Consider the following 18,921-nt stretch of genomic DNA (forward strand, 5'->3'; position numbering starts at 1 on the left):
AACAGTTCTGGCTCGGGTGCTTCTTAGAAATATGCTCTTAGCCTAAAGCATTTACTTTTCTAAAGCATTCACTTTATCCATTCAAGAAATGAGGTTTCCTATCCTAGCTATCAGACATGTAAAGATCACACTGAATTACCTATGATAAAGTTGTTTATAAACTATAATGCACTATACATATAGAAACATCCTCCCAACATCTCATTTTTTCTTGTTCTACTTTCACACCCACTTCATTCCCTTTCGAGTTAGCCAACCACTTTTCATTGAATTACTAAGTATGCTGGCTCAGTTGCCATCTTTTAAATGTCTGACAGGCAAAATAAAATATGAGACACCAGCATCAAAACTCACTGTGAACTCAAGGTGAACAGAACATGCACAGTATCCAAGAGCAGGGCCTCCCCACTCGGGCCCATCCTCCCATCCTGCCAGTCCAACATGGTGAGTGTCCCCTGACACAGGAACAGGAGAGCTGACTCGGAGACATCAGCACAACAAAGGCTCCTGCAGGAGTGCACAAACCACTCCGGGGCGCTCGTGCAGTCCACAGAACAGAGAAGCAAACTACTAATCTGAAAGATATAACAAAGCTAACACATGTAAAGTCTCTAAAACTTTTCAGAGATGTTTCAAAATATAAATCCAAAATTCTCTTCCCCCTAAACAACCTAAGAAATAAACCTAAAGGTGAAAAAGCCACAAGTGTTAAGATTATTATAACAATAGAAAACAAATAAAATCTAAGTACATGAATCATTTTGCTGATTTGAATTTACTGGTAGAGCACAACACATCGCCACCTGTAGGTGAATAAGCTTAACTAATGCTTTTTAAGAGGTGATTTAGAAAGAAAAATTTTAATTTTATCCAATAACTACTGTGTGATCTCAGAGCATGGCACATATCTATTTTGCATAAAGTCAGGCAAAGAGCTAAAATAAGTATCTAGACAAAACAGTAAAGAAAAAAACTGCTAGTAGTAAATATAAGGATTGTGGCCCAAATTATCAAATTATACTCTCCATATGATCAAGTTCACTGAACAACTGATTCTAGCATGCTTCCTGTCTAAAATATAATACTTGGGTTATTCTTAATAAAAATTCATATTTATAAAAAACGTATTATTATATGTGTACATTAACCTCTGAATATTTTATAATACTGAGAGAACTGAACAACCAGCTCTAGAAAAAACTAGAAGGATACATATAAAAATGCTGACAGTGATTATCTTTGTGAGATGGATTTGTAAGTAACTGTTGTGTTATTTCTGCTTTACCTGAATTTTTGCAACTGCCTCTTATATATGAGAAAAAGATCATCAGAAAGATTGACTGTGCAAAAAAATTTTAATTCATTTCTTTAAAAATATTTTTTAAATATTCATCAAACTACCAATAAAATTCAATTCTAAAAAAGAGATGCACTCACCAAGTCAGGAATCTTTTCAGGTGGATGAAACATAGCCTTAATAAAAAGAATAACAGCTAATCCAGATGTACTCTGAATTGTCCGCAAGAGGTCATCTATTTGGCAAAAAAGTAAATAGCATGTATTAAATAATGATGGATATTTGGTACAGTAGAAAGAGCAGATGCTGCAGAGTAAGAGCCCTGGGTACAATTTCCAGCTTGACTACTTCCTAGGTGAATAGGCCTTAGAACTCAGCTCCCAGGGACTCAGCTTTCTCTTCTGTAAAATTGGAAAATGTAACTCCTATCTGACACAGTTGTTTTAAAATTTAAATGAATAATGAACATAAAGACTTTATGCTCAACTCATACTCAATAAATGTGATTCCTTCCTTCCCCCTCTAACATCCAATCTTTCTTCCTCTCCATCTATAGTCTCCCAACACATCTAGCAGCAACATCGTTTGTCCCCTCCCCTCCCCCAATGCTTCTGCATCCCAACCCCATTACATTACTTTTTCTTAGTGATTTCAGGGCTTGTGTAAAGAGCCTGAATCAGTGCTAATTACAAACTTTGCTATCGTTGGCACTGCACCTAATCTTGACTTGCTATCTTCATTTTGTTTTCTATTAGCCTCTGGTTTGTCAGAAAGTATACTAAATAATATGGTGAATTATTTAACCTGTTGAAAGATTATAAATACCCACTATAAGTTGCCTACTAATTATCCTTATGACCTTTATCCATGTTAAAAGAACTATGACTTTGATTGCGGCATCCATGTGCCCAGCCAAAGGCAAGATAATTGCTTCCTCAATCTTCCTTGCAATTCAAGGTAGCCATATGAGGGTTCAGGCCAATGGGAGGTAAGCACAAATCTCTTGGGTACTTTTGATTTCCTCATTAAAAGCAAAGATGCAACTGGCTCTCCTTCCTAACTTAAACAGAGACACGCTGCCTGAAGCTACAGCAGCCATATGGCAACCACGAGGCAGCAAACATGTGGAGGAAAGCCAACATGCTTAAGAGCCAAAGAGCAGAAATGTGTGGGTTCTAGACTGTCTACAGTAGTTCTGGATCACCTGCTCCTGAACTTCTTGTTATGTGAGAAGGAGGGGAGGCACATATGCTTAAGTCCTTGAAGTTCAGTTTTCTGCTTATAGCTAAACACTTTACTCATACAGGAAGCTTTATAAGCCTTGGGAAAATAGCATTGATTAGGTGCCATCAACTTTTCAGAAAAGAGACTGCCTTATATTAAAATCATGTTCTCTGCATTTCACCAAGTAGTCATTTTTCTCAGGTTTAACAAAGTTCTCTTTTAAAAGCAAATATCCTCAGAAATCTATGAATTATGTCTTAATAAGAATAACTTTCCTTTTATATCCTTTCATAATAATGATGTCTTTAATTTTTAAAAAAGTTTTATTGCTCAAACGTGCAGCTCTAAACACTATAATGTAGTCTCGTCCAATCTTTAAAACTTTGATATGTGTCTAAGTGTTTTTAATCAACATGTGCCCTCTCCCCTCCTTTCTGTTACAATTGCTCTGAAGAACTCTGGCCTCCAGACCTGTTAAGTTACCCACAATCTGGATATTGCATTTGTTTACTCCTGATATTCCTCTATAATTCCTGAAAATTGGCAGATGACCTAGAAATAGGACTAGTCTCAAGTTCAATCCCTTTGCTGGTAAAAGCAAGACTCTAAGGGGCACATTGTGTCTGGTGATATTCTAACTCTATCATTTCATTTTAATTTATTAGTTGAAATACTCTAATAAGAAGACATGTCTTCTCACTATTTGATTTCCCAGAGGTACAGTTCACATGAACAGAAGCAACATATGAGTATACTAGAAAAGAGGCCTAATGACCAGCCTCACAAGGACTACTGAGATAAGAAGAAATGTGTGGATTACACCAAACTTTCCATACCATCCTTCAAAATTTGGAAATTTCTTCTCCAGAATTTTATTTTGCTACTTAAAGTCTGTGGCCTTTCAACACTAAGACAGTTAGGTTTTCTTCTTTGTATACAATACATGCACACACTTAGAAAAATCCTTCAACCTTATCCCTTGCTGAATTGGCACATTTGAAAGAAAAAGCATTAAAACCTTGTAATCCCAGGCCTTTCCCCACTTTGAGGGGCTGAGGAAGGAGAAGTTCTACATCTCTGTTAAGTATCATATATTTCATACCATTATTAGCAAAAACTGAGTGACAATTATAATCATTTTTTTACACTTACCATCATTTAAAAACTTGGTAAAAATACTCAGCAGTTCACACATACTCTGCCATGTGGGAGAACTGGAAATGTTTGAATTAATTCTCTGGAGGCCTTGAACTTTCTGTACTAACGTTACTGAAACTCTAATGCCTACCAATAAGTCATTCATCAACTGCGTTTGAACAATATGATTTCCAGCAAATTTTCTACAATGAAGAAAAGACATCATTACAAAAGTCAAATAAAAATGTCACCATTTCTATCACTCTTCAAAACAGCACATTCCTCAATAAAAGGGCCAAATTCCATTTTAGATTATAGCAGATATTTATGCCTTTCTCGTGTACATTCCAATTATGTAGACATTCATTGGAAACTTTCAACACTCTTAACTTACTGCAACATTTGCCTCTTTCTCAGCCAATAACTAGCCTCACTTCTCTTTTTTAGAGTAAGAATAACAAATTAAAAATGAATAACAAATTATAAACTTCAACACTCCCTCAGCCTTGCTATACTTTCTTAACCTGACTTTCTCCTGCTTCACCATCACTTCTTAGACACCTTGGCTATTTCATGCTGTTCTCCATGATCTCTTTATGTTAGAGTTCTCCATGACTAGACCTTAGCCCTCTTTTTTGTCCATCTAATTCATTCCCCTGATGCTGATCTCATCTAGTTAATTCATTAGCTTTAAATTATAATCTATATGCTGTCAATTTCCAAATTGTTATCTCCAGCCCAAACCTCTCCTTATAATTCCAGACTTGTATCTGAAGCTTCCTACTCAATATCTTCATGTGGATGTCTAACAGACACCTCAAACTGCATGAACCTATCTTCAACTCCAAACCTGTTCCACCTGCTGGGATCTCTAAACTATAAAAACTTTGTAATCATTCTTTTTTTTTAAAATATATTTTATTGATTTTTTACAGAGAGGAAGGGAGAGGGACAGAGAGCCAGAAACATCGATGAGAGAGAAACATCGATCAGCTGCCTCCTGCACACCCCCTACTGGGGATGTGCCAGCAACCAAGGTACATGCCCTTGACCGGAATCGAACCTGGGACCTTTCAGTCCGCAGGCCGACGCTCTATCCACTGAGCCAAACCGGTTTTGGCTGTAATCATTCTTGACTTCTCTCTTCATTCCACCCTGTTGGTTCTACCTTCCTTCAAAATATGCCCAGAATCAGACCACATCCACTGCTACTTTTAGCCTAGCCATTCTCATCTCTCCCTTGGGTTACTACAATAGCCTCTTAAGTGGTCTCCCAGCTTCTATCTTTGCTCCTCTCAGCCAATTCTCAACAGAGCAGAACACAGAGTGATAATATGAAAAGAGAAGTCAGGGAAAACAGTTTGGGGGTTTCTCAAAAAGTTAAATATAGAATTACCATATCACCCAGCATTCTACTCCTAGGTACATGACCAAAACAACTGAAAATAGGGATTCAAGCCAATGTTTACAGCAGCGTTATTCACATTAGCCAAAAGATAGAAATAACCCAAATGTCCATCAACAGATAAATGGATCAACAAAACTGTGATATATACTAGTATATATATGAATATTATTCAGCCAAAAAAAAAAGGAATAAAATTGTAATACATGTTATAACATAGATTAACCTTTAAAATATAATTGAAATAAGCCAGACACAAGAAGACAAATATTGTATTCCATTTATTTGGGGTATCTAGAACATGCAAATTCAAACAGACAGAAAGTAGAATGAATACAGGCTACTATAGGTTATGGGAAGGGATAAAAAAGACAGTGAATTCTCTTTTGGACACATTGAATTTGAGACACATGCAAAATATTCAAGTTAAGATAGATAACTGACTATATAAATCTAGCGCTCAGGGAAGAGAGCTAAGTTGGAATGATAAATCTGGAAATCATAAGTACAGAAATAATAGCTGATATCAAAGAAGTGGATGATATTAAACAGTCTAACAAAGAGAATTAAAAGGACAGAACTCACATTTAAGAGATAAACTGAGAAAGAAGAGCCTAAAAGGCAACAGCGAAGGAGCTCCTTCTTGGTAAGACTAAAGGAGACCTTGGGTTAAAGCTAGCTCACAAATATTACTTCTAATCTCCCCAGAATCTCCCTGAACCAACACCCAAGGTATTTAAAACATAAAAAGACATAAATACACAAGAACAACAAATAGACAATGAGACAATAATACAATTGTGGAAGCTACAAAGCAGATGGATAAGTGATAACTAACTTAGCAAAATCAAGAAAAGTGACTACTAAGCCAGAGAACAAATCCAGAAGCAACCTGATTTGCAGGCCCAAAAGCCTAAGAAATTGTGGGCACCAGTGACTCCTTGATGTGGAGGTAAATGTAGGGCTGAAAACATGAAGACTGACAACAAATTTGGTGAAATAAAAAACACTGGATCATACCTCCAAGCCAGCAAACAACTGGTCTACCTCTAGAGACTATAAAACAACAGGCGTCTGGACAAGAAGACAGCACACACAGAAAAAGTAGCAATACCATCTAGCAAACAGAAATTAGGTAAATATATGCAAAATAAATGACAAATGCCAGGACTTCAGTTTTCAGACCCAGTAATCAGATTAAGCCAATGGTTTTGAAGATTCTTCCATGGTGAGTCTACTACCCATGCAAAAAGACCTAAAGACACTGACATTAGGGGTTCCCCAAAGAAAGAGCGCAACTAGGTTAACCCACATAAAACCTGTAATCAACCACAACCATGTGCACAGAGATTCAAATCAACTCTCAGTGCTCTATTCTTAAATATGAGTGCTCAGCCTAGGATCACTGGACTTCTGAGGAAAGCTTCTAGCAACAAATATAGTGACCAAAGCAGCAAACAGAAAAAAAGCAACTTGGAAGAAATAGAAGCTATGTAAAGATAAAATATTTTAAAAAGCTGTCATTAATATCTTCAGAGAGATTACAGAGAGTATTTCATCCACAAACTAAGAACAGGATGCTATGAAAAAGCAACTTTCAGGTAGAGGAAAGAGTTCTTCCTTTTCTGCTCTGGCTGGTTTTTCTCAGTGGTTAGAGCGACGGCCTGTAGACCAAACAGTGGCATGTTCAATCCCCTGTCAAAAGCACATAGCTGGGTTACAGGTTCGATCCCCAGCTCTGATTGGGACCAGTATGGGAAGCAACCAATCAATGTGTATCTCTCACATTGATGTTTCTCTCTCTCTCTCTCTTCCTCCCTTCCATCCTCCCTGAAAATCAATGGGAAAAAATACCCTCAGATGAGGATTAACAACAAAATAAATAAATAAATAAATAAATAAATAAATAAATAAATAAATAAATAAGTTCTTCCCTTTCTCATTTAGTCTCTTGGTAACTTATACTTTTAAAAATTAAATGCCAAACCTCTAGAAAATGAATTTAAATAATCTGGTCTAACATTTATGAAGAGGGATAGAAAGGAGCACATTGCAGAACTTTTAAAAAATTTCCTTTGTACAAAGACAATGTACAAGTGCAAGTATGCACAAGCATGCAAACATGTAACACTTGCCTATTTTCTTCTGTGATTTCAATTAAACTCTTCTGTAGAAAATGAAGCACTGAAAGGAAAAGAATATAATGACAAAACAGAATTTTAAAACTTTGAACTTTAACTTCAGAACAAGAAAATATTTTAAACCACTGTTACCTAAAATGATATCATAGTATAGAAGTAGAAATTTGAAAGAAAGGAACATGATATACCTTAGTTTTCTGCAGTATTCTACCTACTGCCAAGAAACTTAAAAGAACGTGTTCCAAAATGACTCATACAAGCAGTCACCTCTCAGAATAAAATAAAGTAATAGGACTTACCATTTTCAAGAAGATTATTAACACTTGTTATACCTATGAGAGAGAAAATTAACACTGGTAAGAAGTTTCAGCACCAAAATTAACATCACTTAAAAACAATGATGTAGTGACTGGTGTTAACCAGGAAAATTACTAGAAAAGAGCTGGCTTACCCAACTTAAAGTTGTCCATACAGGAAGATATATTGTCAATTATTTTCCTATAAGAGTATAGATCAGTAGTATTCAATTCTTCCTGAAGACGAGAAGTAAAACTTTGTATGGCCTCAGTAAGAAAAAATTCAGGTAGGCAATTTAGTGAGCTAGAAAAAGAAGCAAATATTGAAAATCTTGATAACTCAGTAGTATAAAGATATGTGAAGGAGAGGAATCATTACACATGAAGGAATTATTGAACCAGACCTTCACAATACTGCCAGAAAATAACTTAGACTGTCCTCAACAGAGTAACCAGAGTTGAGTGATATTACCAAAACATCATATTACTCCTCTACCTGAAATCACCCAATAATGTCCCACCCAAAGTAATAAACAAAGTGCTTGCAATGACTTATAAGACACTGTTGATGTGGTCCCACCGTTACCTCTCATCTTGATCCTTGTCCACTATCTCTAGCTACATGGCCTGCCTTTGTTCCAACAACATGCCAAAACCTTTGCTCTTGCTATTTCCTCCACCTGGGACAGTTTCCTTCAAATATATCCAATAATCATTCCCTCATCCCTTTTGAGTCAATTTCAAATATCACTCTATCAATAACTGAGCAAAGATTATCTAAAGGGACCACTATGTTTTAACTCTAACCCTCATCCCATCCTTGGGTCTCCCTTTCCCTCTTCTCTGCTTTATTTTTCTCCACAGCACTCATACCACCTAATCCTATATATTTTGCTTCTGTATCTTGTGTATTTTCTACCTTCCTCATAGAATGTAACCTTCATTCGACTTATTCACTATATCCCCAAAGCCTAGAAGAATACTTTGACACATAGTAGGTGATCAGTAAAAATTTACTGAATGAATAAATTAAATTAAATTTTACATCACTTAATCTAAATCAAAACCAGTAGGCATTTTTTTAAAATCTGGCTGAACAGTCCTGAAGTTTTTCTAGAAGAAAAAAAAAATCAAAAATGAAAATATTCTGAAAAAGAAGAGCCACTAGAGCAAGCATGTCAAACTCAAAGGCTAACACGAACAAATAAACGAGGCATGTAGCCTGCAGGCCACAAGTTTGCCATGCTTGCACTAGAGGGATGACTTGCCCTGACATATAAACTACACTGTCAAACTATAGTAAATAGCCCTAACTGGTTTGGCTCAGTGGATAGAGCATCAGCCTGTGGACTGAAGGGTCCCAGGTTCGATTCTGGTCAAGGGCATGTACCTTGGTTGCGGGCACATCCCCAGTAGGGGGTGTGCAGGCGGCAGCTGATCGACGTTTCTCTCTCATCGATGTTTCTAACTCTCTAACTCTCTATCCCTCTCCCTTCCTCTCTGTAAAAAAATCAATAAAATATATATATTTTTAAAAACTATAGTAAATAAAAGTGTGGTGTTGCTGTATAAACAAATAATCCCAGTGTAAAACCAAACCAGAGAAAGAATTTTTAATATTGGTTATTTTTTATCAAATTGAACATTTATATGGCCCAATTCCCTTCCTTTTTCTCCTTACCTTGCCAAGACTTTCTTCAAGGGATTCTTTATACTCAAAGAAAGATAAATGCCTGCTAAAATATCCAGGCAACTTCTAATAGTGGGATCACACATGCCGTTTTTATCTGCCTTCTCCAGTAAAGGCACAATCTATAATCCAAAAAATTCAAAGTCATAGTAATTTTTTAAAATATCAAGCATAACAAAGTAACATGGATTCAAATACTCTTTTAATTCTCAATTATAATGTGAAACTAGAGGTCCAGTACACGAATTCGTGCACAGGTGGAGTCTGGCTGGCCTACCCCTATTGGGGCCGATCGATCGGGCGGGCTAGCTGGCCAGCCGGGGGGGAGGGGACATGGGAGGTTGGCTGGCCGGCCCCGCGGGGTGGGGGTGGGCCCATCGGGGGTGATTGGGGACAGGGCCGGCCGGGGGGAGGGGCTGCGGGTGGTTGGCCGGCTGGCCCTACCCCCTGGTCAAACTCCCAGTCTAACTCCTAGTCGAGGGGACAATTTGCATATTAGCCTTTTATTATATAGGATATTTTCTACTCTACACTGTTAAGGATACTGATTTAAACACCTATTTCAGTATTTATTAACCTTATTAACATGCCCCCAACTCCCACTTTATTAACATTTACTAACATTAATGTTAACTCCCATAACGTTTATTTTACATGCCCCCAACTCCCACTTTACCCTTTAGACCCACCTCTATTGAGAATTACAGACCTGTCAATGGCTTAAGGTACAGGAATTCTTTCCAAAAAAATATTATGCAAGTTCAAATGATAAATCCTAATATTGAAATACTAGTAAGGACAGTCTTTACATTTTAAATTAACATTTTAATGTGCCTACTAAACAAGTTTTGAAGATTCTGATTAACAGAAATAATTTTTTAAAAATTTATCACCACAAAAGGTATGTATAGTTTTCACATTATCCTATCTACTTACAGCTCCAATGGTGATAGAAGCCTGAGTATGGCTTCTGTTGCTACTTTGAATAAAAAGACATACAATAAACAGAAAGAAAAACCTATTATTTAATGCTACATTGATATTAAATAATCAGGACTCAAAACTTATCAATTAATTTTAAAAGTCCATAACATGCATCCATGAATATCAATTCGGCCTTACCTGTTTAACATAACGGATTTGTGACACTCCATCGGTGAGTTGTACACAATGTAACAGCAAAGAAGCTAGATTTTCTCTTTCCACATCAGCCAAAGCTATATAACATACACACACAAAATTTCTTTGGTGATTTAACAGTATATGGATATGAGTTTGCCTTTGTTATGCATTCTATAAAATTTAAGTATTTATAAACCCAAAACACCAGGCAGAACTTAGCCTGAAACAGAATTTTAAGAAAACCATTTTACATCGAAAACTGAATATAAAGAACATGGAAAAAATAAATTGCAAGTTTGCACATTAGGTGATATGAAGTCCCAGACATAAAATGCTCCATTTGCAACCTAGAAAAGAAATAGTCAGAAATCACTTACTTCTCAAAGTTTCAAGGTCCTGATGACAAACGGTCAATGCAGTAACTTGTATTTCTTTCTTCTTCTTTACCACCATTTTGAAAGAAAGGAGTCCCTGCACGAAAGAAGAGTTTAAGGCATTGTCCTAATGCAGTTCCTGAACCTTAGCACTATGGACATGTTAGGCCAGATAACTTTTTGCTGTGGGGTTGTTGTCCTGTGCACTGTAGGATGATTAACACATCCCTGGCCTGTACCGACTAGATGTTAGCTGCATCTTCCTCACACCAAGTTGTGACAACCAAAAAAACATCTCCAGTTATTGCCTCATATATCTCAAAGATGCTATCGGATGAGAACCACTGGTCTAAGGATTTCTGCTTTGAAAAAGAAAAACTTTTTTTAAGCTCAAGAAGAGTTTATTATTGTCTACGGTTAATTTTACCTCCTATAAGCCAGTCTTTGTATTTTAAAATACAAGCAGCCTTCACTTTAACAATAACTAAAGAAACTAGCATGGTTTTCCAAAAATAAAGTGTATCCAACTAACCTCAGTAACTTCTCAGACTGACAGATCAGGAGACATCATAATACACTGTATCCTGATTTGTGCAAAGTATTTAATAAAGAAAAAATTTGCATACTGTCCTTGTGAGTTTGCTTTTATTGAACAAACAGTTTATTTTAGTTACTAGGGTTCATCATGGACTGAACAAATGTACTTGAAAAATACACACTAGTCATACCATGCCATCTGGAGAGAAGTCACTAGGGAAATGCCACCCAGGGCTCTTTTCTTGGTGCAGTTAACATTTTTAGCAATCTGTACGATGCAGACATCAGAGGACATAACATAGTGAATTTATAAAAGAATGTAATGTTAGTTTATAAAAGATACAAAGCTGGGAGGATATTCTGGATGATGGGATCAGGATTAAAAAACAGCCCAATGAACTAGAATAAATTTACCAAGATGAACTAGAAATAAATGTAAACTGCTGCATTTAGATTAGAAAAACATAATATAGAAATGCAGAATGAGGGTGCAGGAGGAGGTGAAATGTGACTTGAAACAGTTCAATTTGTTGTTTGAAACAGCTCCATGTGAGCCAACAGCACAGTATGACTGCCAAAAAGCACATTGGAAGTCAGGTGGATTAAGGGAGTGCATGATCCCTTGGTCATCCCACAAGTCAGGTGACATGCAGAGCATTAGGTGCAGTGATGGAGGCCACATCTTAAAGATCCATAATAAATAATGGAGCTTCCAAAGACCAACCAGACTTCTGACGGGCCTAGAAAGCACCGCCCTCGGAGAAGAGCTTAGTTAACCAAAGGCGGTCTGGAGAAAAGAGGACGGGACAAGTGTCTTAAATGGCTCCTGGACTGGTTAGGAGAAAAGGGGTGTAGATGTCTTTTGTTATAGATCAGAAAAAGTACAAGCTTCAGGGAGGCAAATTCCAGCTCAATTCAAAGGAAGACCTCCATGTTCCAAGTATGGAATGGGCTGCCTTTTGAACAGAGAATTCCCCAAACTGGGAATATCCCTTTTCATTTGGACTCCTGTTATAGCCTCCGAACTGGTCTCCTCACTTCCACCCTTGCTTCTGAAAATTCCATTCTCTTCACAATCGTCCAAGCAATCTTTTTTAAAAACTCTAATCACTCAAATCTAATCACTCTCCGGCTTTCTAAAGGCTTCCAATACACGTAGAATAAAATCCAAACTTGAAATCTTGGCCTTCAACGACCGAAATATCTGGTCCTGACTTTCCCCACACTTCAAGTGAATCTTCTTTTCCCCATCTCAGGGGCTCAGCTCTTCCTGCTACTCTTATTCCTATCGAAGGGGCTTTGCATGTCCTGATACCTCTGCCTGGTAATGCTCATTCCACCAGATCCTTGCAAGGCTACTCCTTCAGGTCTCTTCTAGAATAACCCCTCCTAAGAGAACTCTACTTGACCATTCTATCTAAAATGCCACCATTCCTATGGTTGGATAGCTCAGTTGTTTAGAACATCGTCCAATACTCCAAAGTTGTGGGTTTGATCTCTGGTCAGGGCACATACAAGAAGCAACCAATGAATGCATACATAAGTGGAACAACAAATTGATGTCTCTCTGTCTCTCTCTCTCTCTAAAAAAATTAATTTTTAAAAAGTGTTTAAAGCCCTAGCCAGTTTTGCTCAGTGGATAGAGCATCAGCCTATGGACTGAAGGGTCCTGGGTTCAATTCCGGACAAGGGCACATGGCTGGGTTGTGGGCTCCCTGGTGGGGGACGTGCAGGAGGCAGCCGATCAATGCTTCTCTCTCAATTGATGTTTCTCTCTCCCTCTCTGTCATCTCCGAAATCAATAAAAATATGTTTTTTTTAAAAAGGTGTTTAAAAATAAGTAAAATGCCATCATTCCTACTCACACACAATTTCCGTTACTTTTTCTTCATAGCATTTACTACCACCTGAAATTACACTGACTGGATTATTTGTATATTGTCTGTGCTCCCTCGTAGTCAACTCCATGAAAGCAGCAACTTCTATCTGGTTTGTATTCTCAATTCCTAAAACAGTACCTGGTGCATATTAGGGTGCTTGATAAATATTAGGTAAAAACATGTGAATTGATTAACAACGGTTTATCAGAGATGTTCTAGAAGTGATGCATGCCTTTAACGGCAGAAAGGTGGACGACCTAGTATCTAAAGTATATTCTACATGTAAGTGACAAGCTAGTCCTGACACTAATGAACTCTGGTCCATTTGCAAAAGAAGGTATCAATATGGCAATGGCATGTGAAAAGCCACTTAACAGAAAATAGTAATAAAAATGGAGATCCTTGGTCAAAGTTTAGAAGGGACAGAGACAGATAACTGGGGAGACTATTCTCTGGTAAATGGGGAGCAAGTTTGCAGCAGGATTTGATCTTGGAAACTTCGAGACTATACCGAAAAAAAAGCGACGTGCTTATGCGTGCTCAATGGATGCCTATACGTTTGTCCCGATGAACGCGGCCTCCCGGGCAGGAAAAAACCCCACGTCCACCGTAAGGCACTGCTTAAGCGGCCAGAAGATGCTCGGCAAATTACACTCCTCCTGGGTTCCCGTGGCAGCTTCCCTTTCCAACGCTCCTCAGTCCCATCTACGTCTTCCTGGCTGACTCCCACAAACATTCTCTAAGGCAACTTTCGAACCGTGTGGAGTCCGTGGAAGGACAGGTGAAAAAAATACTGGTTAACATGCTGTCTCCCAGGAAACCTAAGCGACCAGCAAGGAGTTTGACGACACTACATTCTCGCGATGCTAAAGAACGGGAATTGATGTCAGTCACCTGGTGGCCCCTAACCCAGCGATGGAGAGTCACGCGCAACCGCGGGTCTGGTAGACAGGACGCGTGCGAGCCAAACCTCGTGCCCGTGGGCGTCGGAGAAGAGTCGCCTCCGCCTAGACGAGTCCCGGAAGCTCGTATAGTTCTACGGTGTTTCGGTGGCTCTCAACGTGGTCAGTCGACTACCGGGTCGCGGCGACGGGAGGGAAGCTGGAGGACCTGTAGGAGGAGTCATCGCGAGAATTGAGCTCAAGGACTCCTCCAATCAGGAGTCCGGAAAGGTCGTGATGTCACCGGGGAGCGGATGTCAGAGTGGGGCTTGGGACTCCGACTTTAGAGAGTGCGCGGTACCTGACCCCTGGCGCTGGGACTAGCCTAGCAGGTTGGAATCCTGCCCACCTCGATCTCCGTAGGGCAGCTGCTCCCTCAGCCTTTAGGAGGATCCCTCTGGTGAATTGCACCCGTTCATCCCTTCCCCCACCCCCCACGGGATCTGCTCGCCTGTGTTCTTGCTGCATGGACTCAGACCTGCCATCCCAAAACTCCTGGGAAGTCTGGCCGTACCTCACAACATTCCCCAGCGCCCCTCCAGGTCCCAAAAAGAAGGAGTTCTTACCATTTGCAACAGCATGGATGGAACTGGAGAGCATTATGCTAAGTGAAATAAGTCAGTCAGAGGAAGATATTACATGATCTCACTCATTTATGGAATATAATGAACAACAGAAACTGATGAACAAAAAACAGATCCAGAGACAGAGAAACATTGATCAGACCATCAAACCTCAGAGGGAAGGTAGGGGAGGGTGGGGGTAAGGGGGAGAGACCAACCAAAGGACTTGTATGCATGCATATAAGCCTAACCTATGGACACCGACAACAGGGGGTGAGTGCATGAGTGTGTGTGGGGAGAGGTAATGGGGGGATAAGGACATATATGTAACACCTTAATAAATTTAAAAATAAATAAATAAAAGAATTAGGAAAAAAGCCTGCAAGAGTAGGTAGTGGGGTGGGGCAGGATTTGAACTGCAGCCACAATAAGAATTTTGACGAAAATTAGAAGTATTGAATGAGCTAATGTACGCCAAAGTGTATTGATTCACTCAGCAAATAGATAAATGCTATTGTCGGAGCGTTGCCAGATGCTAGCCTTGAAAGTTACCCACTATTTAGAATGCATATTTTACACAGACCTTTAATAATAAATACAAAACTTAGGTGCCAAGCACTACCCTAGAAGCTGGGATGGGGGAAAGATCTGGCATAGACGCTGATGCTTTGTTCAAATGCAATTAATTTGCAAAACAACTGAGAAACATTACAGTTCCCTAAACCTTAAGTCACATTGATGATCTTACGTGTTGTTGTTTTTTTTAATATATTTTATTGATTTTTTACAGAAAGGAATAGCGAGTCAGAAACACCATAAGAGAAACATCGACCAGCTGCCTCCTGCACACCCCCCACTGGGGATGTGCCCGCAACCAAGGTCCGTGCCCTTGACGGGAATCGAAACTGGGACCCTTCAGTCCACAGGCTGATGCTCTATCCACTGAGCCAAACCAGTTAGGGCTGATCTTAAGTTTTTATTATTACTTTTCTGAATTTTATTTCACCTTCCCTTGTTTTTCTTTGTAGATTTGCCACATTTGTGTGTATCACTATAGAATACCTTATTTTGTTTGATTTTGAGCTTTTTTCATGGAATCGTTTTCTCTGGGACTTTACTTTCTTCAGAATTGCTTTTGGCATTCATCCACATAAAAGCAAGCCTCTGTATTTCTTTCATTTGCTGTTATCTAGTATTACATTGCTTAGTATACCACATTCATGTATCCATTCCTCTTCTTTGGAGATTTGAATTGTTGATGAATGTGTGCAGAACTTTCTCTACAGCATTGTTTTTATAGTATTTTTTTATCAGGACAGATAGTAAGAAATACATTGAGCCAGACCAGCATGGCTCAGAGGTTGAGCGTGGATCTATGAACCAACGTGGATCTATGAACCCACATGCCTGGGTTATGGGCTCGGTTCCTAGTAGGGGGCATGTGAGGCAGCCAGTCAATGAGTCTCTCTCATCATTGATGTTTCAGTTTCTCTTCCCCACTCCCTGCCTCTCTGAAATAAATAAAAATATATTTAAAAGAAAAAAAATACATTATACCTGGAACCAAGTACACATAAATATTTGCATATATACAACTATTTTGTTTTGGGAGAGTCAGCAAAATTATGCTCCAGAAACCGGTACTGTCTTTGTCAGCAAATTATTTAGTACAGGTTCACTGTGGGAATTTTAATAATTTCACAAGCCAAATAGCATACAAAATAATATCTCTTAATAAACCAATTTAAAAAAATAACATACTCCAAATAAATGACATTAATCACACTGATGATCCAGACAAGGGAAGATGAAGGAAAAATGTCCACATTTAATATGAGGTGTACCAGGAAAGAAGGCAACCAACCAAGAGCTGATCTCAAGTTGTCAGTGCAAAAGTACTACACACGGTGGCTAAAGAAAGACTCCCCAAATTGTCCCTGTGATCATCTTATTTGGTACAAGGGACTTCACAGATGTGATTAAGGATTTTGAGATGAGATTATCTTGATGTACCCAGATAGGCCCAAATACAAGGGGGCATTTTGGAATTTAGACTGCAGTCCTTGTTTTGAGTTGGATCACTGGGTGCCTGGCACAGTCCACACTTTTAACCAGATTTGAACAGAAGAAGAATGGCCACTTGGCCAAAGTGAAAGTGGATGAAGTGGTAGGTTTCGTGTGTCACATGAGCACCGAAGCTCCTCCCCTTGATACAGTGCCTGGTGAGGTCAGACTCCTTCACTAGTTGGGCTGCAGTTGTATTTCTCCAGCACCTGAGTAGCAAGCTGTCTGCACATCCTTGACACATGCACATTTTTTATCACAGCCTTTCAGTCACATGTGGTTCTGGTGGATCAGGGGCCAGCTGACAGCTATGGTCTCTTGGGGTGAGGGTAGTATGGCTCCGGCCAAGTGGCAGCTGCCTCTGCTACCGTAGCCCAGGTGCTTGTAATCCTGGACCAACTTTCTTGGTCCTCTTCCTACTTTGGGCAGGGGTGTGGGAATGGGTGAATTCCAGCAGTGAAGTGACCATCCCACAGCAGTGTGAGAAATTCGTCCAAACTCAGCTCCTTATTCCTGCTCTCAGCACAGATAAGCAAGAAAGGCAGGAGTTGAGGATTCTTGGGAAGAAATACTATTGTCTGCACCCCAGCATGCAGGAAAACTTTGTGCTGTTCCAGGAGTAGGAATAAACTTCAGAGGGCCTTAGACTGGAGTGCACATGTGTCAGGACATTCTCCTTTGAGACCATCATTCACACCAGCCTCTTAGGCAAAGTCCCTACAGGACTCCCTCCCTGTCCCACACCCAGAGCTGGCCTGGACTTGGGAGAAGCCACATGTGGTCCCTCCTCTTAACCCCAGTGACCTTCATTTACTCCTCTAAACAGACCTGTGGAGCATATAGGACTGGGAGTCTTTTTATTGATGAAACATGGTCAAATGGGACAAATGGCCAGTGTGCAGTGGTTCTGATGCTTAGTCCAGGGCTCTTTCCATTATATTCCAAACTCCTCTTTTTATATGCAAATGAGGACAAGCATGTGGTGACACTTTCCCACAAAATGAAACGATGCCATAATTACCAAGAGTTTAGGAATTAATGGTACTAAATGGGCTTAATGTTAAATTCTGAAGTAGGTGGCCTAGGGTCAGATTTTCCAAGTGTCACCTCTGCCATCTGGTGGTCAAGTGACAATATAACTAAAACAACTGGGTACTGATACTGTCATCTTATTAAAGTTACGCATGACCCCGAGGTAGGGTGAATGATTTGAACATGAGGCTCTGGCTTTTAGGGCCTGAGATGACAAAATAAAATGTTAAGTATACAAATAAAGGTCAGAGGTTTTTCACAATTATTTCTGCTCAGGATGAGGAACCTCATAGTTTACAATGGAAGAGTCCCTTCATCCATTTATTCAACAAATATTTATTAAACATTGTCTCAAATTGGTTCCCCAGGAAGCAGATTCTAGGCAGAGATTTGCGTGAGGGAGGGCTACTGGAGAGCACTCTTGAGAACAACCCTTGTAAGGGATTGAGGGAAGCAACTGGTCAGAAAGGTTAGAGCTGGGATGAATTTGCCACAGAGGCTTTAGCCAATCCTACTGGGAACTCTGGAGTTGACTTGGCAAGGGACAGAACCTCTGTCCTGCATCAACTAGTTATTGGATCAGACAGTAAGCTATAACAGCTGACACTAACAGCATCTGGGGAAATGAGTGCCTTGGTCCCAAAGGGGGTGAGGGGAGGAGGGATCGGGCAACACATCACAGCATCCATTACAGACCCCTGCTATGTTCTGGGCCCTGTGCCATCGTCTAAGGATAACGATGTTGAACAAAACAACATCTCAGTTTTCAAAGTTACCCAGGGGTGCAGAGTTGAAGAATTGACAAAACAACAAATGTTTAAAAAACCAGGAAATAGCCCCAGCCGGTTTGGCTCAGTGGATAGAGCGTCGGCCCTCTGACTGAAGAAGGGTCCTGGGTTCGATTCTGGTCAAGGGCATGTACCTGGATTGCAGCTCGATCCCCAATAGGGGGCGGGCAGGAGGCAGCTGATCAATGTTTCTCTCTCATCGATGTTTCTATTCTTCTCTCTTCCTCTTTGTAAAAATCAATAAAATATATTTTAAAAAACACAAAAAAAAACAGGAAACAAAATTATAGCTAGAAAGTACATTTCATAAGCTTAAACAACAAAGAAAAATCCATGCCTTTTTTTTAAAATATATTTTTATTGATTTCAGAGAGGAAGGGAGAGAGAGATAGAAACATCAATGATGAAAGAGAATCATTGATTGGCTGCC

General features: G+C 39.4%; 1 protein-coding gene across 2 annotated transcripts in view; it reads right to left on the reverse strand.

The window, feature by feature from the left end:
• Positions 1-14,772, reverse strand: part of THADA (THADA armadillo repeat containing) — a 295,937-nt gene extending 281,165 nt beyond the window's left edge. For both annotated transcript variants that reach the window (XM_079792262.1, XM_079792261.1), the window contains exons 1-10: positions 13,998-14,772; positions 10,690-10,783; positions 10,313-10,407; positions 9,182-9,312; positions 7,656-7,804; positions 7,504-7,536; positions 7,199-7,247; positions 3,674-3,861; positions 1,438-1,532; positions 355-575 (exon numbers count right to left, since the gene is read on the reverse strand). In XM_079792262.1, the coding sequence (XP_079648388.1) occupies positions 355-575; positions 1,438-1,532; positions 3,674-3,861; positions 7,199-7,247; positions 7,504-7,536; positions 7,656-7,804; positions 9,182-9,312; positions 10,313-10,407; positions 10,690-10,765 (1,037 nt within the window). In that variant the 5' untranslated portion in view covers positions 10,766-10,783; positions 13,998-14,772. The remainder of the gene's footprint in view (positions 1-354; positions 576-1,437; positions 1,533-3,673; positions 3,862-7,198; positions 7,248-7,503; positions 7,537-7,655; positions 7,805-9,181; positions 9,313-10,312; positions 10,408-10,689; positions 10,784-13,997) is intronic.
• Positions 14,773-18,921: the final 4,149 nt, after the last annotated feature.

This window comes from Cnephaeus nilssonii (genome assembly GCF_951640355.1).
Source record: "Cnephaeus nilssonii genome assembly, chromosome: 15".
Lineage (NCBI taxonomy): Eukaryota > Metazoa > Chordata > Mammalia > Chiroptera > Vespertilionidae > Cnephaeus > Cnephaeus nilssonii.